Source organism: Pseudopipra pipra, chromosome 6 (genome assembly GCF_036250125.1).
Source record: "Pseudopipra pipra isolate bDixPip1 chromosome 6, bDixPip1.hap1, whole genome shotgun sequence".
NCBI classification, from domain to species: domain Eukaryota; kingdom Metazoa; phylum Chordata; class Aves; order Passeriformes; family Pipridae; genus Pseudopipra; species Pseudopipra pipra.
In genome coordinates, this window is record NC_087554.1 from 29,704,694 (window position 1) to 29,730,401 (window position 25,708).

At 40.9% G+C, this 25,708-nt stretch overlaps 2 protein-coding genes across 3 annotated transcripts; both read left to right on the forward strand.

Annotated features, from left to right (window-relative positions):
• MED6 (mediator complex subunit 6) lies at positions 1–14,733 on the forward strand. Of its 2 annotated transcripts, none has more exons than XM_064658270.1 (8): positions 1–47; positions 6,293–6,452; positions 7,475–7,566; positions 9,786–9,868; positions 10,586–10,694; positions 11,074–11,189; positions 11,951–11,978; positions 12,552–14,733. In XM_064658270.1, exons 1-8 carry the CDS (start codon positions 26–28, stop codon positions 12,680–12,682), a joined length of 741 nt encoding a protein of 246 aa, XP_064514340.1. In that variant the 5' UTR covers positions 1–25; the 3' UTR covers positions 12,683–14,733. The 2 variants fall into 2 exon arrangements, with proteins under 2 accessions (XP_064514340.1, XP_064514341.1); XM_064658271.1 differs by lacking the exon at positions 1–47 and adding an exon at positions 116–255.
• Positions 14,734–14,871: 138 nt separating this feature from the next.
• On the forward strand, positions 14,872–21,698 carry LOC135415857 (disintegrin and metalloproteinase domain-containing protein 20-like). The gene is made up of 3 exons (XM_064658269.1): positions 14,872–15,159; positions 16,553–16,625; positions 18,816–21,698. The coding sequence occupies exon 3, from the start codon at positions 19,065–19,067 to the stop codon at positions 21,618–21,620; it is 2,556 nt and encodes an 851-aa protein (XP_064514339.1). The 5' UTR covers positions 14,872–15,159; positions 16,553–16,625; positions 18,816–19,064; the 3' UTR covers positions 21,621–21,698.
• Positions 21,699–25,708: the final 4,010 nt, after the last annotated feature.

Sequence of the window (25,708 nt, forward strand, 5' to 3'; positions counted from 1 at the left end):
CGCCCCGGAAGTGCGCGGCGCGGCCATGGCGGCTGTGGACATCCGAGGTAGGCCCGGGCTCCCCGCGGCTCCGGGGGGCCCTGCCCGCCGCCCTGCGCCCACCTCCGCCCGCGGGCGGGGAGCGCCCTCCTCGGGGCACAGCGGGGCCCCTCCGCGGGGCACAGCGCGGCGGGGCGACTTGAGGAAGGGGTCGGTGTGATGGTGCGACGGTCCTTGGAAACTGCGCACAAGTAGCGTTGCTAATGCATCCGTGCGGTGAGATGAAAAGCTGCCCAAAAAAAAACAGTTTTCCGGGATATGCAGCGGGCTAGGAGGGTGTGCTGAGGGTCACCTGGGCAAAGCAAGCCTCCCTTTGGTAGGCTCTGCCTTTACAGGTGGGATAAGCAGGTCCTGGGGTGAGATGGTGACGTAAGGGAATAGCTAAAAAAAGAGAGTTTCAGCTCTGAAGTGTGGAGAGAAGTAGGAAACGCGGGCATATGTGTGAGACTTGCATGAGACCAGAGGAAGGAGTGAGGCTGATAATCTTAAAAGCATTTCAGGTGGATGTTATGAGGGAGGCCAGATGTTAGGAAGACCAGAAAGCAAGCTGAAGTAACTGAGAACGAGAAACATTTCTGTGAGAATTCAGGGTTACAAGGAAAGAAGAGATAATGTTTTGAAGAAGGGGTGATATTTTAATAAAGTATTAAAGAAGGTTTATGTTGTAATCAAAATATAAGTTACATTACTGTGAAGAATTTGAACTTTGAGAGAGGAATTGGGGGTTGAGAAGGCAAGAGAAAGGAAATTATTTTTCTTTATAAGGGTGACTTATTGGAATCACATCAGAAGCCTTTGTGGTGGAGTCTCAGTGATCAAGAGCAGATATTTAGGGAAAGCTTGTGAAGAATCAATTTTGATAATGCCACAGAGGTTTTCTCCTTTTTTCTTTAAATTCTTAATGATATGTGTAGTCCTCTGTGTTTTTCTGACTACCTTATTTGAGATTACAGGAAGGAATTATTTGGACATCTAATGGAGGAGCACTGTGTTAAGTTATTAGCTGGTGTGAGGATCTTCTGTCTTAATCCAGATCATTTAAGCTCCCTCAGAGTCTTTTATCTGACATGATTTAATATATTAAGTAGATTTTGAGGCATACTTCTGTTTTTAAGCTGTCTGCTGTGGGTTAACCCTCGCTGGATGGCAGGTGCCCACCAAAGCCACTCTGTCACTCTTGTCCTCAACAGGACAGGGGAGAGAAAATAAAATGAAAGGCTTGTGGGTCGAGAGCAGGACAGGGAGAGATCACTCACCTGTCATGAGTTACTGTCATGGGCATACCTGACTCAATGTGGGAAAATTAATTGAATCAGATTAATTAAATCAAATCAGAGGAGGATAATGAGAAACAAAACAAAATCTCCCCTCTACCCTCTGTTCTTCCTGGGCTTAACTTTACTCTCAAATTCTCTACCTCCTCTCCCCTGAGCAGCAAAGAGGGACAGGGAATGGGGTTGTGATCAGTTCAGACATGCTGTCACTGCTGCTCCATCCTCCTCAGTGGGAGGACTCCTCACACTCTTGCCCTGCTCCGTTGTGGCATCCCTCCCATGGAGGACTGTCCTCCTTGAACTTCTCCACTGTTGTTGTCACAAAACGGGTTCTTTCACCCATTGTGCAAGAAGCCCATCCACACACAGAGTTGAGGTATTTGATTTATTGCTCTTAAACTCTGTAGCAGCCTATACTCCTTAGAACGAGGCTTCTTTATTGGTGTTAAATTCAGATTGACAGTCTCTAAGCAGCCTTCAGTACTGCATCCAGGGTGACATTTTCGTGTTCCTCTCAAGTCTGGTTCACGGTAAACAGATTTGAGCTTTCTATGCCTTTTCCTATGAGATGTATAGCTGTACAGAGTTCTCCAAAAAAGTTATTTGTCCATTTAGCTCAACAACAGTGGAAGATGACATCCTGGATATAGAAACTTGTGGGTCAGTTTAGTCCAACTGGACACTCCATGAGTGTCAAGAATGGCAGTAAAGCTCTTTTTCCCATTGCTCCAATAATCAGTATCATAACTTTACTTAGCAGGCCCTTGCAGTTAGTTATTACTGATTATGTGGCTCTGCTGTCAATCAGAAATCTATTGTTTCATTCCCTGCTTGTACTGGAACTAGGAGACCTGCTGGGGGTGCCCTGGTATTTTCCTCCGTCCCCTTCCCTCATTGTCAGAAATTCTCTGGTGTCATAACATTTGCATCTTCTAGTTGACCCTTCCTGCCTATAAAGAGCACATTGGTTCAGGCCAAAGGTGGGAGCCCTTTCAGAGCCCAGCCCCCCTGCCTGTTGCTCTCCTTTCACCATCTTTAATACAGTTCTTTTTTCTGTCACAGTTAAAAGGTATTTCATATAGCCTTCATAACTCCCCAGTTAGGGTTATCAGTCAGTGAAACAGTTTACAAAGGGTGCTACATTCCAGTAAAACAGATTTAAGCCTAGCCACTTTGGTTATATATTTGAAAAATGAATGGGGTCAGGTAAGGCTGAAGCTGATATTAATATTCCCTGAATTCAAGAAGAAGGGTTAGGAATTAAAGTAGAATGCTGGATGATCGATGGATCTACCTATAAAAAGGCATCCCAGTTTTCTGTGCATCATACATCAAAACCAGCAGTGAAAAATCCAAAATTTTGCACCTCTGAAAAATGGAATTGTTGGTATAATTTTACCTTATGCCTTTGGGCCCACCATAATGTGGGAATATCATTTAAATTCAAAGTAGATATTGCTGACACTAAAACCAACCGTATTTTTGGCAATCAAAGAGGCTGAGAAAGTTTTATCTCCACAAATTTTTGAAATTGGACCATGTGCGACCTAAAATACAGGTCAGCAATGAATTTTGTTTAATCCATCTTGTTCTCTTAAATTGGTGGAATTAATAATGCAGATTAATATTCTGCACTTAAACCAACCTGCTTACAGTTTTTAAGTACTTCCTATGCAGGATGAGTAGCTTGGTTACACGGATGATCCCTCACTTTTCCAAAATGACCAAGACCTTTGCAGCCCCCAGGGCTGGGTCAGGATGGACATCACCCCCCAAGGGACTGAAGCAACTGTGCATTGTCACAGAGAGCATGGCCTCTGACCTGCCCTGTCCTCTGGGCCAGCTTTGGGAGGTGGACAGGATCTGCCAGCTCTGCAGGGCCTGGCAACTCATGGGGCTGCTTGGCATGGCTTGTATTGCACTTGGCATTGGGAAGGAGGTGCTCCAGTGTGGGTCCTCCACAGGGTCATAAGTCCTGCCAGCAAACCTGCTCCAGTCTTGGGCTCCTCTCTCCATGGCACCACAGGTCCTGCCAGGAGCCTGCTCCAGTGATGGCTTCCCATGGGGTTGCAGCCTCATCTTACCTGCTCTGGTGTGGGATCCTCTAGGGGCTGCATGTGGATCTCTGCTGCGCTGTGGTTCTCCATGGGCTCCATGGGAACAGCCTGCTTCACCATTGTCTGCACCATGGGCTGCAGGGGAATCTCTGCTCTGGTGCCTGAAGCACCTCCTGCTCCTCTTTCTTCACTGACTGCAGAGTTGTTTCTCTCTCCTTTCTCCAGCTGAAATTGCTGTTGTGCAGCTTTTTTCCCTTTTCTTAAATACATTATTGCAGAGGTGGAACTGACATTGCTGATGGGCTTGGCCTTGACCAGTGACAGGTCTGTCTTTGAGCCAACTGGCATTGGCTCTGTGAGACATAGGAGAAGCTTCTGGCAGCTTCTCACAGAAGCCACCCCTGTAGCAGCCCCCCTACTAAAACCTGGTCATGCAAACCCAATACCCTATCAGGCTATTTTACTGTTCTCTTAGTGTGTCAAAGCCTAGCGTTGGGCTATCCAGCCGTCAAGGCCAGGAACAAGCCATTGTGTGAATTACTCTTCTTTTTTGCTATGGTTTGCTGGCTTGTCTCCCAAATTGTCTTGAAATTCATGACAGATTGGCAGTATTGTCACAAGCACTTTACTTTTGCATCTGTGATGCAAATTCCACAAGAAATGCTTTGAACAAGATGTCCTATTTTTGAAATGAACAGGGAAGCAGGAACACCATCCTTTCTCATACCCAAAATAAACAGTACTCCTTTCAGTATAACAGGCATGTCAAGTTTGAGATTGGTTTTATTCTTCCTCCCTTTTTCCAACAATAGTTTAAGAGAACAATCTTGCTAGTTATAAAGGCAGTTGTAAATACTGGCACTAAGCATCTATGGATAATTGAGCCTTAGAGTCCAACTCTATATTCCATTTTATGATACATTTATCAGTCTATATACAGCATTATAGCTATATATATAGATAGATCTAAAGCTTGCCTGACGTTCCCCAGAGAAATGCAGTTATTATTAAGCATACAAACAAGAAAAGTTTGTATTTGAAATATAATGTGAGAATTTATTATGATAATAATGCAAGCACTTCATATTTTGTGTGTTTTTTTGAAAGGAAAGCTTTTTTGGCTTTGAAAGGCATTTGGAATAATCAGCGTTACCATGACTTAAGTGCTTAATAATGGATCTTAGTGCTGTGTTACTGAGATTTCCATTTTTATAGTGAGGAGAGAGAATTGTGTGTGTGAAATAACATGAATGCCTCTAGACCTCCTGCTCCCCCACCCAAAGAGTTAGGCTGGCAATTCTAAGATTAACAAGGTTTATGTGTAGCTATTTATGCTGCATTTGTCCTAATTAGCTGAGCAGGTAGTGTTACTTAATTAACTGTTCCTCAGAGAAGCTGCTAATAGTGTATGAACTGACATTTTTGGGACTGATCCGGTCATCCTTGAGCATGCTGAGTTGTCACAGAATTGCACAGAAGTAAAATATTCTTAGCGGAATGATAAAAGTGGGAGTTCTGGGTAAGTATATAATGTGTGAACTTTTAGGGAGTGGTTCCTGTGCAGAGGGAATTTCAGTTCTTCAGTCAGTCTTCAGTGACATCTCATCGCTTATGTTTTTTTTAAATCTAAACAATACATGTCTTTTCCTGCTTTCTTGTGTCTTGGAAATTCTATTTGCTGCTTCTGCAATTTAAAATGGACGAGTTTGAATGTGTTTTTTAAAGTGCCTCATGGATCTCCAATGTTAGCAGATTTGCTGACAATAAAACTGATTGTTCCACTGTTTTTTTTTTTGGTCTGCTTGAGGAATATGGTTTTGCTGCAGTGTGATAATAAAATTCAGGGACGTTAATGCAAATTTCCCTAAATCTGTAGGAATTTAGCTGGCATGTAATGACTTGTAGGTGATTGAATATGTTTAGTTTTAAAAGCTTGCTTTTTATATAATTGTTAATGTTCTGTATTTTGATTTCTGTAATACCTACTGAGTTGTGGAATAAATAATTTTCTGCAGGCAAATTGGCAGATTAATTATATAGCCAGGAATAGAATCTCTTGTTCAAGACTATTGGGAAACATCTGCCTAAAGACAGCATCTTTGTATCTGCTGTTGTTTTTTGGGGTCAGTTTTCTTTTTCTGTGTAATAACAATCTTTGAAACATAATGATGATATATATTTTAGTAACAGAACATATGAGAAATGTTACTAGTAGCACTATTTTGTTTCACTCAGTAGTTTACACATTGACTTTAGCAATAGAAAACTCTTGGTTTAATCTGTAGAGTTCTATCTGTTTTTCAGTATCATAGTTTACAGCTTGGAAACTATTTTTGTAAGAAATAAATTGTTTTAAACATGATCAGGTTCATATTTAGTGTGGACTGTATCATTTCCACTCCACCCTCACCTCCATAACTGATTCTGACTTAGTTTAGTAAATTCAACTTATGTACCAGACGTAGTTTTCAAAAGGAACCATGCTTTGTATTGGCTTTCTACTCAGCTAATGCTGTGTTTGGAAAGTAAACTTGTCCATAATACTGCTGAGTCGATGTAGTATGATAGTATTATATGCAGTGTCAGAGCCAATTAAGTCCCAGCAGCACAGAGCACATACATGTGCACACAGACCCTGCTCACGTTCTTGAGACACAAAGGTGTCTAGTGGTCAAGGAAAGAAAAGCGCAGTCATAAAAAGAGGCTGTGTTTCTTTTGTGTACCTCCAAGAGAACTGCAGCAGGTTAAAGGTTATCAGTTATTATTTGAACTCTGTGAAACACTTTTAATTATAACTGGTTTGTGTGAGGCTGCGTTCCATCTCCTTTCTCTGCTATAGTCATTAACTGGTGGCAATTTACTCTTGGATGGATTTGCATGTTTCTGGCTGCTTTAGTACTCAGTGTAGATTTATCTTCCCAGACAACCTCTTAGGAATTTCCTGGGTTGACAGCTCCTGGATTCCAATATTAAACAATGGGAGTGTGTTGGACTATTTCTCAGAGAGAAGTAACCCATTCTATGACCGAACATGTAACAATGAAGTCGTCAAAATGCAGCGGATGACCTTGGACCATTTGAAGTAAGTTGTAATTTGCAACTGCTTCCTGTGCAGTGTCCCTTGTCCCTCCATCCAAAGACTTTGATGGTTGAATGGAAGGATGCTGGAAACCTCCTTCTGTTCTGTGTTTTTTAGTCCCACCACTAGCCAGGGAATCCAGCTTTTTTTGTATTTGGATGTCTTCTACTTTCTCTTGTGCTATTTCAAGAAGGTGTTAAGCATGAAGTATTCTGTGTATCTTTTGAGATTCCAGTAAATCACCTTTTAGATATTTCTCTGAAATAGAAAAGCTGCCTTCTCTCATCCTTCCAGCTCAACAGAACCTGAGTAATGGTAATGTAGTTAAATGTTCTTCTGTGGTGAATAGGGTTTATGTTAGGGGATACTTTGAGTTCATGAATAGTTTGTGTTTCCATATCCTGCTGGCTATGTGCCATAATCAGTACATAATTCCTCCGAATAGCTGGCTTTTTAGTATGGATAATAAGAGTAGTGAGTGTTGTAAATAAACTGATCACATCTGGCTGTGTAATGAGATTGCAGGATGTGCAAGTTAACTTTCTTTGCAGTTCCCCATCTGTTACGCTGAGCACAAGATTGAGAACTATTTAAAGACTCCATAATATGATAGGGAGTGTGCAAGCAGAGCTAAAAGTTCATTGGTAAAGTCCCTTGTGCTTGGTTGTGGTTGCAGAGAGGCTTTTACACCAGCCATGCAGATGGTCACATCATACACAAATTCTTAGTTGCTGTGTTTAAATGAATTCTCAATGATCATAGATTGTTATCTTTCTTGCCATTTATTTGTTGCTAGTATGTTCCACTTAGATATTGTGTCAGGTTGTTATAACTCCTTTTGTACATGCACCTAGGGCTTGCTAGCTAACTCAGGAAATCTTATGCCTTTATTTACTGCACATTATATAGAAGAGCTTCCAAAGCATCAGAACTTCATTGGTTTACTGCTGGGCCCCTTGGTTGCTCTTCACATCCTACAGATTTTACTTTGAGGAAGATACTTATTCTGGTTGCATCTTTTTCAGCCAGATGGTTGGAGTGGAGTACATCCTTCTCCACGCTCAAGAGCCCATTCTCTTCATTATCCGAAAGCAGCAAAGGCAATCTCCAACACAAGGTATGGTCACTCAGTTCTTCCCGCTGTTGAGAAGTCTGATCAGTTAGTCGTTTTTATCAGTTCCTAATTTGCACACAAGCACTTCTGTTTCCCCTTTTCTGTCTTTGCCTTAAATCTAACTGGAAGGGTCTGAGGCTTTGTGATGGGGCAGGCGTACTTCTCCAGCAGTGACCTGCGGAGTGCCGGCAGCAGGGACTGCCATCTTGTGGTGAAATGGGAAGAGCAAATGAGAAAGTGCTGCCCCGTGGTACCTTTTGCCACGGGACATTGGTAATAGCATTCATTCCATGTCACATTTATCTGTTAGGCTATGCAAGAGTGTTGATTTCTTATCGTGATGGAATCTTGTGACTACAGCACCACTCCTTACAGGGTCACTGATGACCTTTTCAAGATTTTAATCCAATACCTTAGCTTTTTTTTCCCCGTCTGCATGCAACTGGCATAATTATTCCTTTTTAACCTCGATTTTGTTTGTGTGTGATTAATCAGATAAGTAGTCACATTTCAGTAGCTATTGGACTATCTTCTCTGTTTACTGCATGCTTATATAAAATAATTTAGGTTATTTCAGAGTAAGCTTTATAGAAAGGAAAGGCAAAGTTAGTGCAAATTATTTTTTAGCTTCTTTTTTTAGGGATTTAAGCTCTGCATATACATTTTGGTCTTGTATGGGACTTTGCCTTGTCTTGGCAATGCTGCTTATTTGCTTATATTAGGAAATGACCTCTTTATATTGCAGTTCCATATTGAAAAAGAACATACATGATTGATTCTTTGGTAGATTTGAGTTATTTTCTTATTAAAGGTTTTGAATCTAGCTTCCAGAAGGTGAGTATGGAAATATCATGCAACCCTTAATTTCCGGTTTTGACACCTTTTAGATCAAGATTGGATTTCCACAATATGTGTGTTCAAACTTGTGCCGTAAGGCAAATGTATGTTTGGTGGAACTTAGCTGGGACTTGTTTGGTAACATCTTTTTCTCACTGTGACTGTACAGTTTGTGCTGGGTACCTTGATTGAGTCACACAGTTCCCTAGCTCAGATGTTACCCATGTGTTTCATTTTGTAATGGTACAAATATTAGTGTATTTGAGACATGGGAATGGGGAGGGAAAACTGAAGTTTAATGAGTTCACATCTAGTGTAGGGTACTCAAATACAACTGGTGCAGGCCTGTCTTATGACTTCTGTGTGTTTTTAAAAAACATGTATTTATATTTTAAATTCTTTAAGACACGTTTTTGCTTATTTGAAGTGATTTTAGAAAGATCTTTAGATCCAATGATTAGGGAGAGTAACCTGTCTAAGAAAGTAGGCTGCTCTGGTACAGAGCTCTGAGACAGTAAAGCTGCTGTTCTGTATCTTGCTCCACTTGTAAGGAAGTGCTGAGAATCTTTTTTTCTTTTGAGGATAAGTGGGTACTGGCTGAACTATGCACCCAGCTGTCTTGGACTGTTAATTTAGGCAGATGTCCAAGCTTCATAAAATGCAAGTACTGGATGAATTGTTAATACAGATGGAGGAACTGCAACAAAGGTGTGCACAGGTAAAGTCCTTAGGAATGCAAAGCCGATAGCATTGTGATTGTTGCTCAATTGAAGAATGTTTGGCAGATTTTTACGGAGGCAGTTGTGATGTTTCTCTGCACTGCATCTCTAATGAACAAGAATTTTGGATTAGTAGAGGTTCCAAATCTGATTTAGCAAATGCCTTTGGAAGGTAGTCTTTTTTTGGCAAAATGTTATTCATTTAGAAAGGTGTGCTCTGTGTGCGCTTAACACCATTTGATCTGGGAAGTCTAGCCGAGAGGATTGTATGAGTTGGAGAAAGCTGAGTCCAGAAGAATGAGATCTTACAGTGTTGTGGGTTTATGCTGGTAGCCAAGGCAAGTGGGATTATTTCCAGTGCAGTTCCTTGACTCTACTGGTGTGGCTCTGAAAACTCCCAACTCTTGTGAGGCCAGTCATTTGTTTGAAGTCTTAAAGCTGATTCTCTTCTATCTGTTAAACAGACTTTGGGGTTTTTTTTTTTTTTCTTATCAGTCTATGGCTAAGCTGCAAATAAAGTGCCTTGAAGGAAAAGGTTAAGAAGAGAAAATTTTGTGATAAGATAAATATTGCAATTTCTGCTGTTACTACTGAAAATCAGCAATAAATACACAGTCTTAAACCAGAGCTTTAAATCGATCTTGCCCTTTTTTTTCCTCCCCACAGTTATTCCATTGGCCGACTACTATATTATTGCTGGAGTAATTTATCAAGCACCTGACTTAGGGTCTGTCATTAACTCCAGAGTTGTAAGTGTTCTGTGCATTTGAGGTATACTGGTTTGTGTTTGTTTTTACTTTTGTTTTTTCTCCAGACTGTTTAAATCTTTCCTTCACTTTTTTGAGGAAAGATCATGTGTAGTAACAGTGCAATAACTTAAAACCAAACCCCCCTGGTTAATATTGTGTGCATCCCACATGAAAATGAAAGATCCTGTGACAGAGCAGTATTGCCCAAAAAGTGAGATACATTGCTTAAGGATGAAGGATCAGAATAACTGAAGCTACACAATTGCTAAAACAGCATCAGGTTTGAATAATTAAAAGAAAAATTACTTGACAAATACATATGAAATAGTAACTAAATACATATTCAGTGAAGCTTGCTTTGAAATGTGAATGTTGATGTTAAGCTAATGTAATATATATTTTTAAATGAGGCTTACATTTTTAAGCTGATGTGATGGTACTTCTTTTTAAATTGCATGCTTGGGTTTGTTTTGATTCCTTCTGTCTCATAAACTACTGCTTTTGCAAGTTTTTCTCTGCCAGTTTAGAAGAACATTTCAGAAAATGCCTTGTGAGCACCTGTTAAATTATATTCTTGGTCCAAATCTAGATGTCCCAAGTTCCCTTCCCAGAATAAAAATGAATATAGAACACTAATTTTAAAAACTCTGCTTTCAAAAATTTATATTATATTTTCTCCTTAAATTCTAACACTGCCATATGTTCCTGTCCTGAAAGCTCACTGCAGTGCACGGAATTCAGTCTGCTTTTGAAGAAGCTATGTCTTACTGTCGCTATCACCCATCCAAGGGCTACTGGTGGCATTTTAAAGATCAGGAAGAAAGAGGTATGATTCCTAGTTGCTCCTGCATACTTTGGAAGAGGAAAGGTAACGTAGGGAAAAGCTTGAGGCAATGCATAGTGATGGTGTAGAGGTGAGGTGAAGTGTCTAAAGGGTAAGTGAGAGCTCCCTGTGTGAGGAAACGAATCTTGTTCTTCTGTGCTGGTGGGGAACATCGAGGCATAGGTGGGACATGGAAATGGTGAGCTGAGTGTCAACAAAGTGGGCGACTGTTCAACCCACTGGAGGCCAGTGTACATTTTCATAAGTCAAACAAGTTCGTCAAGTGGTAAGGTTAGAGGAGAGTCAAATACCAACTTGTACAACAAAGAGCTGCTAAAAGAATTTTTAATACCTCTTTCTCTAATGTTTCTGTGACTTGCAGAGAAAGCTAAACCAAAAGCCAAGAAGAAAGAAGAACCAAGTTCCATTTTCCAAAGGCAACGGGTAGATGCTTTGCTTTTAGACCTAAGACAGAAGTTTCCACCCAGGTTTGTTCAGGTATGACACTTAAAAGCCACAATATTACTGTAACTTACTTAGAAATTAAAAGACGGTCATAAGTACTTGAATAGTTGAAACTGAATAGGAATTTTCTGTATTTCTGCAATGGTAACATGGATTAGATAATAAATTTAAAATGGAAGGCTCTGACTGAAGTGCAGGATTCCCCTTTGTAATTGCAGGGGTCATTAAGGCTTAGGCGAAACTATGAGGGTGAATTTTATTATACAAACTCCTTATCTAATAACAGAGGGTCTCAGCTATCAGGTTTTTCTGCTGCTTCCATTTTCGTGCTTTGTGAGCTCAATCAAGTCACCACAATATTTTGTTTTAGTTGCTCCATTGTTCTGAAGACTCATTAATTAGTGTGGAATTCTTGGCATTCTGTGAAAGTTGTTGTGATTACCTCTGATTGTCTTTGGTAGCCATTTGTTCCACCAGGTGGTCTGCTTGGGAGCAAAGGAAATTATGTTTACAGCATCTCACAAAATCGTTTGCTCCTCAGATGTGGTAAAGACCAGCTAACTGCATATTTTTGCTTTAGTGTTCTTCAGTTGTAAGAGGAAAAACTTGACGTTATAAAATGTTAATTGGATTTTGTTTGAAGTGTATTTAGTGATCCATTCTATCCTCAATTCATATTTGTAAGAGTGCATTGCCTGGATTTTATTCCAAAATGAATAGTTGGAAGGGTTAAAAATTATGATTTTAGTTCCCTTGATGTGTTGTTTTATTTTTTTTTTCTTCTTCTCCTACAGCAAAAGCCCGGAGAAAAGCCTGTCCCAGGTAAAACTTTAATATTCTCACAAGATATAAAAAAATAGCCTCTATATGGCAGTATTTTCCAGTTGCCATGTAAGATCTTTGCTGCTGCTACTGAGGTAGTTTGGAATTCTGACATTGCCTAATTGTGCAAAATACTGGATAAGAGTTCTTTGTGAGAGCCAGAATGAAAATGAAAAAAATGTGTATTCTATTCCTACCCTCACTGTAAAACTGGATTGCCTCAAGGTCTAAATGCAGGCAGTGGTCTTTGAAAGTAGGAGGAGGGTGAAAGGGTGAATGAGGAAACAGTTTAGTCAGTCCAGCATCTTAGTAATTTTGCATGGTACTAGAAGCTCTAGAAAGCCTCTGAAGACTTTCAGTTGATCACAAGCAACCTCAAAACAGGAAGCGGATGAACTCTCTTCAATCTATTCCACTTTTTCACACATAAGTATGAATTTACTCCCTGCTTATTCTTACACCTTTGAAATTAGTTTTGCCCCTTTGACAGCAACAATATTTGCTATGTACTCAGAACAGTATTTTAGCAATAGAAATCAGAGGTTTGACTTTCTTTTGCTGTTACATCTTTAGTGGATCAAATCAAGAAGGAACCAGAACCAGCCCCTGAAACTGTCAAGCCAGAGGAAAAAGACACTGTAAAGAATGCTCAGCAGAGTGCTGCTGCTAAAGGACCACCTGAAAAACGAATGAGGCTCCAGTGAAGGGAGAAGTTGTACTTCTGGATTCGTCATTACTTGAAAAACAGGAGATTCTTGCTCCCCTTTCTTTATGTTTAAGCTCTTCCACTGAGGCTGACAATTCAGGAACTGAAGTCCCTATAAGAGCTTTTTCTGTAGAAACCTCTCATGCAAATGTTAATGTCAGGATGTGAGCTGCCTCAAAGAAGGTGTTTTCAGTCTTCATGTTTTTTTGAATGTTGGCTTCTGAGCATGGTTTTTACATGGACATATTTAGCAGCCTCTTGAAAACTTTACAAACTCTTGCATCCTTTGTGTCTAAGTTTCCTATGTAAAAAGAAAAAACTTTTATATATATATATAAAAAAATCAGAATTCTTGGCAAATAAAACACCTGGCTGCTGGAATGCCTTTCTTAGATGCATACTTTATTAACAGCAAATACACCATATGTGCTGGCAGCATTATTTTTGCTTGGCTACTGGAATATATTTTGAGGAGGAGAAGTTCAACTAAAGGATTTAGGCTGCCTGCTATAAATTTCCGTGCCTTTAGTATGCTTGGGATAAAGATAAGATTTGATAACTGGAGCCTCAAATCCGTGTAATTAGATGTCAGACTGCACTCAGTCTCCAAATGTTCTTTGGCACTCATTTGACTTATAGGTTAAACTGACACTTTATTATAAAAACTAGTGTTCTGTGAGAGAGATTTGTAACAAAACAGGATAAAATTTCTTGCTGTGGCACACTCAGTGAAGCTGTTCATATTTCTAATTTTTCACTGTAACTCAAATATATCAATTACATCTCTTCCTCTGTGCTCCTAGCACTTCCTTGCTCCTTGATTAGACATCATCCTTTTAGACCTGAGGAGGTAGGTCAGTGGAAGAGAAACACCACTGACAGCTATATGCTTATTGAAGCATATTTATTGCACAAACCTTTTTTTTAATTGAAATAATGGAGCAATCCTCAAAATAGCTTGCTTGCTTTCCACAACTGTTACCTTCTTTCCTGTAGTAAACTGTAGAAAGGAAGAAAAAGGTTTGTACATAACAACCAAAATGTAGATAGGAAGGAAGACTAAGATATGCTTAGATGGCTGTGCCAAATTTATTTTCAGGTTACAAGATACTCTTTTTCTGTTTCAGTAACTTAGCTACCCAGTCAGAGCTATTTATTACTGAATGATAGAACAACCTGTCAGAAGTATTTATTATTGAATGATAGAAAGACCCATGTCATTTTTGTCCTGTAATCCAAAGCTGTAATGTTAAAGATGTAGATAAGCCAATAGCTGTTCTCTGCTGAAGCAGATACAGATCTGAAATTCATATATTGGTGTACTTAAGTGTGTATTAGGTTTATTTCATACCTGGGTCAGGTTTGAACAGCTATTTATCCAAATGTTGATGGAAGTAGATAATAAGCTAGTGTGAACTATTAGGTCAAGTGAAAATATAGAAAACAGTTATTCTGGGATGCTTAAAACAAGACAGAGCTAATTGTTCAGCATTGAATCATGACAAAGTGGTGCGAATATCCTTAGAACAAAAGGGTGTTGGTTCCTTCTTTTATTAAAGAAATTCCTCTGAAAGCAAGTAGCTGAAGAAGCACCAAAGCCATTGTCTTATCTACCCCAATGATGGAAAGGAGGGGTCTCCAGAAATAAGACCTGAATGGTGAGGAACCTCAGGAGTCCTTGCTGTTGATGTTCAGAATGAAGTCCTTGGAAATGTCCATTTGAGGAGCTGAGGAACCTGTATGTAATTTGGAAAAACTTAAGCAAGAAAGATAACTAGACTGCATTGTAATGAAGATCTAGGGTGTTAGGCTTTGGTTGTGGGGGGTTTCTTTTGGTTCTTTTTATTGTTGTTGTTGTTTGTTTGTTTTAATGGAAAAAAATTATCTATTTGTATACCAAGGAAATATTTACCACTACTAGCAGAAGAAAGATATCTTGCTGAAGAGACGTACAGCTGTGGTAAAAAATGGATGGTAGACCATAGCATGAGCAAAGTATTCTATCAGCCACTGGACTTTACCTGAAATAAAGTGTATTGTACAGCTCAATGTCTGAAAAAGAATTCCTCTAAAGTAGGGGGGTTTGAAGAAGGGCAATAAAATGAGTAGGAGAAAGTTTCTCCTATGATGGTACTGGGAGGACCAAGACCTCAGTTCCTTTGGAAAGAAAGGACAAATACTGAGTGTTTGTAAAACTGAGTAGTGAAGCAAGTAGGAAAGTAGAGAACTCTTGTTCCATCTTGTAGTACAAGAACAGAGAGACAAGCTAATGAAGCTGAATTGGAGTTAACATTTAGACTGAATCATATTCCATGCTCAGAATTTGAGCCAATTCAGATATAAAGGCCTGAAGGGGCAGACTGTCCTCATCTCTTCTTCTCTTAGCAGCCTTTTTGCTTTCTGCAGAAATATCTGGTATTGGCTGGTGTCAAAGGGCGTTACAAAGAATGGACTTCTGGTCTGATCCCATCTGAGGTAAAGTGCTAGCATCTAAGTTATTGAGAGGACAGAAAATGGCTTCCATTCATGAAACAATGCATTTGAATGTGATAAGCCTCTTCTAGGGGAATGATCTTTTCCTTAGAGAATTACATTATAAAGCAGTTAGGGATGTTACCAATGAGTGTGCCCATTTCTTAGCAGCTGTCCAGTGCTGAACGTTTGCCATACAAGGGCCTGAAATACCTTCTGATCCTGTTACTTGCTGACCAGATATTCTAAAATAATTTTATCAGTTAAGTGAGCTATGATATTAACTTACTGAAATGACATTATGTCAGATGTTACTGTTAAACTCCAAGTAATTTACTGTTAAAAAGAAGTTAAGCAGCTATCTTGTAGTCAATAATGTTTTCCAGTGTGTAAGAATCTAAGCCTTTTCTCTTTGGTATTTATAGGCTCTCTCTTGGTTTAGAGCCTGACTGCTGACATCCAGAGTCCTTCCAAAGGACCTTCAGTATTCGTAAAGCTTATAGATGAAAGGGAGATAAGCCAGCAGTTCTGAAATTTGCCCATACTCCTTTTGCATAAAGGAGAGATTTGGTCATACTGTCTCTACTTTTTGCTCTTAGATAATAACCATTCAGACTTCAGAAGGGCTTTTCTAAGTCACAGGGTAGCAGGAGCTAAAAATTACCTAGAACTCTAATAGAAACAATTCTTCTCATAGTCTGAAAGTACATATAAATGTGTGCATACCCATGAACGGCTATGCATGTACTGTATATATGTATGTATATATACACATACATGTAAAAATCCAGCCAGACTGTAGGAAGAGGGTTAGTCTAGCTACCTCAATTTACTGTATAAAGCTAATGGTGTCTCAGGTGCAGCAGAAATACTGTCATTTTCAACTTTTCACTAAGTAAGGTCTGACCAGGCTATATGTTGCTCTTGCCCATTTCTCTTTGCTACTCTGCCCCTATACTTCATATTTTAGTAACCTTTTCCCAGCAAAAATGTTAGATGCCATCTGGACAGTCAGTACGTGTTGTTTGCCAAAGCAAGCTGTACTTGGAGCAAGGCTAGAAGGGTATAGGCAATAGGAGGGACAAGGCAAAGGGGATAGAATAGCTTTATTTTGAGACATAGAGGTTCCCTTTGAAGAAAATGGTGAAGATATATTATGCAAATAGACTGTGGTTTCACTGAACCAACAGATGGTTTCTGAACAAAAGCTGATGTGATACACTTTTTCAGGGTTGTTTCCATTATTTTTTTCAATAGCAAAGCAAATGATAACTAGGCATTCAAGGTTCAATGAATCATAGATGGATGGGTGGTGGGGAGAAATTTTCCCAGTGGGATGAGTTATGACGTATTAGTGATTTCTCAGCAATCAGGTGGTTAAATTTCTTTCTAGCAGGACAGTGGATTTTAACCTGTGGTCCACAAGGCTCCTGAGGTTTTGTGACCTGTTCCTAAAGACTCAACAGAAGGTAAGTGAGAACAGTAAATTTCTCACTGGTAGGATTCAATTCCATAGGAGCTTGCACCTTCACTGGAAATTTTAGGGGGCTACAGGATTGAAAAAAATTTGAAAAACACTCATGAGGAAGCCAATTACACCTGCCAAAGAAATGTTTCTGCAGTTGAAGTAGCAAAGACTGCTGTGGTATTTTTTCCCTGCTCTACTGTAAGGCTAGTCATTTTTTCTTCCCAACCTGTTCATTGTCATGCAACAAGAATGTTTCCCTCCCTGCCCTTGGATCTTTACCTGGTCCATACAGAAATGCAAGGGACTGGTAACCTGAACATAACAGTGTGATCACTGTATAAAAATTATGTAACCTCAATGCCGAAGGGCTTGCTTAGATGCTGAATGCAGTGGCACAAAGTTACATTGACACTACCCCACAAGAATAATCTGCCATGAGTTCAACAGTAGAACTAGACTATTTTCTAGTCCTAAATATATATTAAAAAAGAAAGAAAGTAGTGGACAACTTCAGGTCGGGGGCTCGTACAGGTGGCAAGGGATGTCTTTAGCAAATTGGCAGAGTGATTTAGTAGGGCCTTTACTATAACTTAAGGAGTGATCACACAGGAGAAGTATGTATTTAAAAACAGCACTACAGACATTGCATACAGATTATATAACAGGATTTTTCTGTTATTGTAGTCTGAGTTATATATATTTCAAAAGACATAATCTGACATAGTTTGCAGCCCGGGAATGCAAAACTAATAATTGAAAAATAGTGGACCATTTTTCAGTAACTAGCTGCACATAAAAGACTTCACAAAAAACCCCAGTTCCTATAATTTTAAAATTAATAATAAATCTAAGGCTAACACACATCATGGATTTGGATGTATATCTAGAAAGATCCTTCTAGATGGATCCTAATAGAAGCAGGCATCCTGTTTTCTTTAATCTGAGGTACTGTATTACAAAGTGTATGCTACTAATGCTGGCCATACTTGCAAGGAGTGAGCAAGGTGCCAGTTCACAGAATCTGAAGTTCCTTTGGACAACTGTTGGTAACCTCCACAGCTGTTGGTTAGGCCTGCCAGGTGCCCAGCTTAGAAAACCATCCCACTCAGGACCCTGGGGCATGAGGCAGCAGAAGGAGGCTCTGAACATTTTGCTTCCTGCTTCTCTCACTGTTCAGCCTCCTGAGGGGCAGTACCTGTCTCAGATAGTTTGAAATGTTAAATGTTGCTGCCTGTCCCAGGGTGATGGTCAGCACATAGAAACTGGTCTTGAAAAGCAGGATTCCTGAAATGGTATGGGGTGATGGGAGGGTGCACCTCCTGCAGCTGAGGAAGATAATGGCCATAGCAGGTTGGACTTAATCCCAGCTGTGCTTTCAGCACTGAAATGAAAGTTTTGAAGAATTCCCAAAAGATAACAGCTGTGGCTATGTTGAATCCCAGCAATATGTGCCAGAAAACCAGTGTGCAAAGTTGTGTTGCGCAGGGCATCCTGTCCTACCACAATCCAGATCACTGTGTTCTAGCTGTGTCTTGATGTCATCACGGCTAGGCTTCAGGAACGAAGATTTGGGAAGGGCTCTACCCACATTTGCTACAAACACGGTGGTGACTAAAAAGGCCAATGCAAAGTAGATTGGTCCGGTTGCAAAAGGCACAGTGGAAAGACTCCTTAGGTGGTATCGACAAGACACGATTCTTTCTGCGTTGTCTTCTCTCCTCGAGAGTGATCCTGCGTGCGTTCTCAAAAGAAGCAACAGTGTTATATAGTGTGTCTCCAGACCTCCTGATTGGAGGCCAGAGTAGACCAGTGATGATGATGTCTTGATGTAGCTGTATCCCAAAATGAGAATGGCAGCCAAGTGGTAAAGGTACCTGTAAGTATTCTCTTTCCAGTGCTGTGCAAGCACAAGCCTTTAGAAAGGCCATGATGTGGGAAAATGGCTGCTGCATCGGTTATGTCTGTAATTAAAGCATATCGTTGTAGGTATGTAGCATCTATGGTGTAAGTAGGCTTGAGGTTTTATATTTGGTGCTATTAATTTGCCTCTATATTATTGAATGTAGTGGAAGTGAATTACCCTTATTCTATCTTTTTTTTTGGAGGGGTGTGTATAGCTGTAAGTAGCTATAGTAAGGCAGACATTAAGAAAGGGTACCACAAGGAGTATTTCTACACTTTTTCATTTCAGATGCTAAACTTTTCCAGATATTCTTTTGAGCTGAAAATAGCCTGTTTCTGATGTTCACTCACAAATTATCCTCTAATAGAAAGAGTGAAAAAAGCAAAAGCCATCCTTTGAGATTTTAAAACAGATTTTCCCACTTGTGGCCTATGCAAGAATGATCTCCTTGCTCAACACAAACATCTGTGACAAGGAGTGCGAGTCTGAGCTGGGGGCCTCTCTCTCTATGTCTGGAGAAGCACCCATTAATTCGAAATGAAGCTTATAAAAATATGGGGACGTGCTTGTGGAAGGCTAATTTACTCCTTCCTCCCCACAAGAGCCTCTGTCCGTGCTGAAAGGGCAGGGTCTGGGGGCAGCGATGTGCCCCCGGCCGCAGTGCCGTTTCCCGCGGGGGCCGGGCCGCACGGCGGCAGTTGGGGCCTCGGGGCGGTTCCTCCCGGGCTGGGCCCTCTCGGGTTCCATCCCCGGGCGGGGCGGGGGGGCGGCCGGTGCCGGGCGGCAGCGATGGGGGCACTGCCGGGGCTCCTGGTGCTGCTGCTGCTGGGGCTGGCGGGGTGCCCCGGTGCGCGAGGGGCCCGCCCCGCCGATCCCCTCGCCGCGTGGGTGACCGTGCCGCGGCAGCTGAGCCCGCGGGCCGGCAGCGACACCCCGGCCGTGACCTACTGGCTGAAGGTGGCGGGGCGGCCGCGGGTGCTGCGCCTGCAGCCCCGGCGGGGCCTGGTCTCCCGGCCCTTCACATTGGTCACCTATGGCAAGGATGGGACCCGCCGGGAGGAGCACCCCTTCGTGCGGGACAACTGCTTCTACCAGGGCGAGGTGCTGGGCAGCCCTGGCTCCCTGGTGGCCCTCAGTGCCTGTGACAGGGGCCTCCACGGAGTGCTCTGGGTGGAGGATGATACCTTCCAGATCGAGCCCATCCCCAACGATCCAGCCTTTCGGCACATCCTCTACCGCATGGAGGAGGCCAACAACCACATGGGCCCCACCTGCGGACTGACCCCTGAGATGCTGCAGCACCAAAAGGCTGTGCTGCCCTGGTTCAAGGCTCCAAAGGCAGAGGAGGAGAACGAGGAACTGAAGGACTGGTGGACACACATCAGATATGTCAAGATAGTAGTGGTTGTGGACAATGTGCGGTTTGTGAAGTCGGGCAGGAATAAATCTGAAGTCTTGAGGCAAGTCATGGAAGTCATCAACATTGGGGACATTCTGTACAAACAACTTTCTGTCCGGCTGTTTCTTATGGGATTGGAGATATGGACCGAAAGCAACTTAATAAATATTACTAGATCTCTCGGCAAGGTACTCAGTGACTTTAACAATTGGCGAAAGTCAAACCTGTCCCGACGGATGCGCCATGATGTTGCTCACTTATTTGCATTCCAGAGCTTTGGAAGCACCCTGGGATTGGCATATATAGGGACAGTGTGTGATAACCACTGGTCATCAGCTGTTGCTTCCTTCACTGAAAAAAAGTTGTCCGCATTTTTTATCACATTTGTCCATGAGCTGGGCCATAATCTTGGGATGAGCCATGATAAACCAGACTGTAAATGCAAACGAGAGAAATGCATTATGTACGAAAGCAACGCTGACACTGATGCATTCAGTGACTGCAGTTACAAATACTACTTTGACCTGCTTGTAAAAGGTGCTGACTGCCTTCGTCAACCACCACCACCAGGCGCTTTCTACACCTCAAAGCGTGAATACTGTGGGAATAAGATAATAGAAAGCGGAGAGCAATGTGACTGTGGTTCAGAATCAGTCTGCAGAAAGGATCCTTGTTGCCACCCGAACTGTACGCTTACTGTAGGTTCAGTCTGTGCGTCTGGAAAATGCTGCAAGAACTGTAAGGTCCTTCCAGCAGGAACACTCTGCAGAGAAAGTACTGGCAGCTGTGACCTGCCAGAGTATTGCAATGGGATTTCCCCTCAGTGCCCACTGGATGTCTACCTACAGGATGGAACCCCTTGCAAAGATGGTGCTTACTGCTATCAAGGAAAATGTTCTTCCCACAGTAAACAGTGCCAGGATCTCTTTGGCAAACAAGCCAGGACTGCTTCTTTAGATTGCTTCAAAGCAGTGAATACTCAAGGTGACCGGTTTGGGAATTGTGGTATTCATAACAATATCCATTTTACAAAATGCAGTATTGAGAATATCTTATGCGGTAGGATTCAGTGTGAAAACATAGTCAAACTACCTCCCTTGCAGAACCATGTAACGCTAGTCCAAACTCCTGTTGGAGATAAAAATTGTTGGGGTCTTGACTATCACGTAGGGATGCCAGGAGCTGACATGGGAGCTGTGGAAGATGGCACACCATGTGGTAGCGATATGCTTTGTATCAACAGGACGTGTATGAGTGTATCAGTGCTGAACTACGACTGTAACGTGACAAAGTGTCATGACAGAGGAGCGTGTAACAATCGTAAGAACTGTCACTGCGAGTATGGCTGGGCTCCTCCATATTGTGAATTGGAAGGATTTGGAGGTAGCATTGACAGTGGACCCCCTCCAGCCAAGAAGATTTCTCAGAGAGCAAAAGTAAGACTAATACTACTTACTTTTTTTTGTCTCTGTTTCCTTGGAGTAAACCTTACCATGCGTTATAGACAGGAAATAGTAGGATGGCTTAGGAGGATAAAGGCCCAATTCCACAGAATACTGCAGTTATTTCAAAGACTGAAAAAACCAGAAGTACCTAAAGAAGACTCACCTGATGGTGAGTCAAAATCTACTGAAGACCAACAAGCAAGAAGACCAATGCTCCTGGGGAAATCTCTCTTTAGCAAAGCCATCTGATAATATCATCAAAATAATTCAACACATTCCGAATAGCTCTAATCTCATATGATATCATTAAATGCAGAGTAAAAGTTATCTTTGTTTAATTTAAATTAATAAATGTAGGCATTAAGGCCTGCTGTTCTTTGTACGCTGAGCTCTTAAATTGACGTAGTTAGGTAAACTGTAGGTAGAGTGTTTATGCTTCATATCAACAGTTTAAAAATGCAAACTTCTTAAATAGATAAGATAAATCATCTGTAGATAAATTATTTGCTTCAATTTACTCCTTCATCTAATGCTTTCTTTGATTCAGGGAGAGAGATGTTTGTGAACATCTTGCTTCTGTCATTCGTTAAAAACTAAAGAGAAAATATTGCTCTTGCAGTCTCCACTGGGTTCCTTCCAACACGAACCATTCTATGATTCTATGATTTAATTCACATCTGTGACACACAAACAGGCAAGAAACAGGTATTGCAGTGAGATGCAGGTGTTTCCAACTGTTTACAGGGAGCAGCCTTTCAGGAGGGAGGTAGACCATAAGAAACAGGGTCTTCATTTTGTGAGACAGTAGAGAAGGATTATCCAGATCACACCAGGAAGCATTACATTTTTGACCGTCAGATATACATCAACAGTGTAGTGGCACCAAATCTGACATTTCACAAGAACAAATTGTCTTTATTTTCTGGAAATTTTCCAGTGCCTTGAGTGATGGCTTCTTCTGAGAAGTGTTGTGTATTTTACTGTCACTAAGAGGAGCTGTCTGTGGGGTTGCACAAGTTAACTGAATTTCTAAAGTATTTGGAACTATTCTGCAAGAGTTTTCCCCACCCAGAATTCCTACAATATTTGATAGATGTTTTATCTGACTTTCTCATGACGTTTCTCTTGGTTTACAATGTGATTGTTTCTTATGCTATAACTGAATGTGTCCTTGCAGCTCTACAGAGTGCCACACAGAAGCACTGTATTTTTCTTTTTTTTTTTAACACAAGATAAAATGTGTCTAACTTCTGGAAAAATATGAGGGACATGGAAATACCATTCAATAAGTTTTAATTTTATTATTTATATTATAGCAGTGACTAGATCTTTCTATCAGATCAGCATGAAGAGGATTCTGTAGTCCAGATTACAGTGAAAACTTTTTTCTAAAGGTCTGGTGTTTCTGGATTAAGGGCTATAATGCACTTCCCTGCTAACAAAAGAATTATTTGTATTTAGAAAGCAAAGAGGACATTTTTAGCAAACATTCTATAAAGGCAGGATAAATACCCCAATACTTGCAACATTTGGGAAGAAATATGTGGTGACTCTACAAATGATGATGGTCAACTCTAGCTGCCTCCCAAATGTGACATTTATGTTTTTAGAATACACATTTTCCTGTAGTACTTTTTTTTCTCCATAATTATGTCCTATATCCAAAAAGGGCTGGTTAGATTATGATTGGATGTGAAATACAAAGGATGTGATTCACAGTGTTTCATGGCTTTTTGTCTAGAGCAAATGGATCCTTACATAATTATCTATATTTGTCTGAGGAAATGAGGTAACACATTGTTTGCTCAGCAGGCTGTGCTTATTGTCTTGATAAAACATGGATAATTTTGATTAGATGAAGAAAACTTAATCCTGTGTTTATGTCAAATGACAAGATAACTGCCCCTTGACTAACACCCCAAATTTATTCCTTATAGCCAGAGACCTTTTTCTGGGGAGCATAGGGGGAGTGTTCTCTGAGAAATAATAATTGTAATGCAGGTGTTGCTAACAAGGGATACTTGATAAACAAGGGGGTTAGTCAAAAGACAGAGACAAAAAGTAACACATCACCTTCCAACTAGCTATGCACAACTGGTAAGAACTGGCAGACTTTTTAAATTTTGCTTTTTAAATAGATGAAGAGTGGCAGAAGTTTCAGACTGCCATCTTTATGGCTGCCTATTGCTGATTGATACTGTACCATAACTTGCCAAGTATAGATCTGTGCTGAGACCAGAGAAAAGTTAGAGGGTCAGGGAGTTTTTATTTACAGACCTGCATACTGAAGAGACAGAGGTGTAAATGAAAGCACAATTTAGGCTAGAACATTTATTTGCAAATGTAGTTTTGGAAAAGACAAAGCAATAAAATGCTGTAGTTTCCATTTTTCTGTATGCTTAAAGATTGGTCTATAAAAAGCATTACTTAATTGGGAGGAGGCTTTCAGTGAGCTTTGGATAGGAGTATTTCTGTACACTTTTCTCCTGTTTTTGCTTAGGCCATGTAAGCAAGACAAACACGTACCCCAACAAACCTAGTCTGTGTTTTATAAAAAGTGTGAGCTGCCTTGCTAAGGTTTGCTCTTTGAAAATATTGTTGTTTCTGATTTTACCATAGCTATGAATAACTTGGTTCCTTTGGTAGCTTGTTAGAAATGTCCCACTACTCTGAAGACGCTGCTCTGAAGGTGCTAGGAAGGTTCAAGTTTAAGTTTAATCCTAATCTTTCTGGTTTCCCCTTTTTCCCTTGTAGTTTTAATTACCTTTTAAAATGCTTTAAATGGATGCTAGAACTTGGTTAATGTATAAGTCACTTGAACATGGAAAAGGCAGCCTGCAAATGCTGCTGCACCATCTCCCAGGAGATGTGGGTCAGTGGAGTACTTGAAATGGTGCTGGAGGAAATAAGAAGACACAATCTGGTCTAGTGGAAGGTGTCCCTGCCCCTGGCAGGGGGGTTGGAACTAGATGCTCCTTAAGGTCCCTTCCAACCCAAACCATTCTGTGATTCTGTGAAGTGGCCTGTGCCAGTGCAGTAAGGTATTGTCTTAAGTAGCTGTTAACACGTGGCAGGCTACTTAGCAATAGGTGAAGCTTGAACCTGCCTAAGAGTAAGTTACAACAATAATATACAACATATATCCATGTTTCTTGTTTGAAATCTCTTCCTGGCTAAAGAAGACTTATAAGAACACTTAATATCACAGTTATCTCAGATCAAGATAAAATTGGGTTTGTTCTAAACCAAGACTGTCATCTTTAAAATACATTAAACTGCTGCTAAGGAACATACTTCCTTGAAGTATGTATCTTCAAGGAGTTTGCTAAGTACCTCGCAGTTGCTCACTCACTCTTCTCCCACCCCTTTCCACCCAGTGGAAAGGAGATTTGGAAAAGAAAAGGTTAACCTCGTGGGTAGAGATAAAACCAGTTTAATAATTGAAACAAAACAAAACAAAAAAAGAAAAAGAGAAAAAAAGGCAAGAGTAACGGAACCCAAAGGAAACAAGTCCTGCTCATCACCCACTGGCCGATACCCATTCCATCCCAGAATGTGATTTGCCCCCTTCCAGGTAATTCCCCCAGTTTATATACTGAACATGTATATGTCTAGAACTAGACTGTTCTGTGGTACGGAATATCCCTTTGTCCAGTTTAGGTTACCTGTTCTGGCTATGCTCCCTCCCAGGCTTTTGTGCCTCACTGGCAGAGCATGAGACACTGAAAAGTCCTCAACTCCTCCACTTAAGGTTAACACTACTTAGCAACAACAAAAACATCAGTGTGTTATCAACATTATTCTCATACTAAATCCAAAAAACAGAGCACAGTACCAGCTACCAAAGAGAAAATGAACTCTGTCCCAGCTGAAACCAGGACAGGGGGAAAAATAATGGATGACTGTTGTGCAAGTTTTATTGTGCAGTGTTCCTATTTAATGGCCACAAAAAGTACAGACATCCAGGACAACATAACTCTGTGAACTGGACTGAAACAGATGTGTAACTGAATGCTGTGCTCAACTGTTTTAAGAAGTCTTCCCATGATAGACAAATCATGGTTTTGCTCATCATTGCAGGTGTAATTGGACCTTGAATGCCTGTCTCCCACCTCTGAGGCAGGTGTTCTAACACTCAGTTTAGCACTAAGCAATAATGTTGTAGCATTAAGGCACATAGCACACTCTTCCTCTAATTCAGAGATCCATCACCCAGATTGCCTCTCCCTATTAAATTCAGAAATCCAAAAATGCAGATCATCTGGGAATGAATGCAGTCAAAAATATTTGTTATCTGTACTGTAATACCAAACAAACTGATTGATAGTGTTAACACT

What these genes read in the sequence shown, in the direction of transcription:
- MED6 (XM_064658270.1), top strand. Translation starts at nt 26, where the DNA reads ATGGCGGCTGTGGACATCCGAG. An exon ending in AAGGCAATCTCCAACACAAG is followed by an intron (nt 7,567 to 9,785) that starts GTATGGTCACTC and finishes TCCTCCCCACAG; the next exon opens with TTATTCCATTGGCCGACTAC. An exon ending in CTGTCATTAACTCCAGAGTT is followed by an intron (nt 9,869 to 10,585) that starts GTAAGTGTTCTG and finishes CTGTCCTGAAAG; the next exon opens with CTCACTGCAGTGCACGGAAT.
- LOC135415857 (XM_064658269.1), top strand. Translation starts at nt 19,065, where the DNA reads ATGAAGCTTATAAAAATATGGGGACGTGCTTGTGGAAGGCTAATTTAC.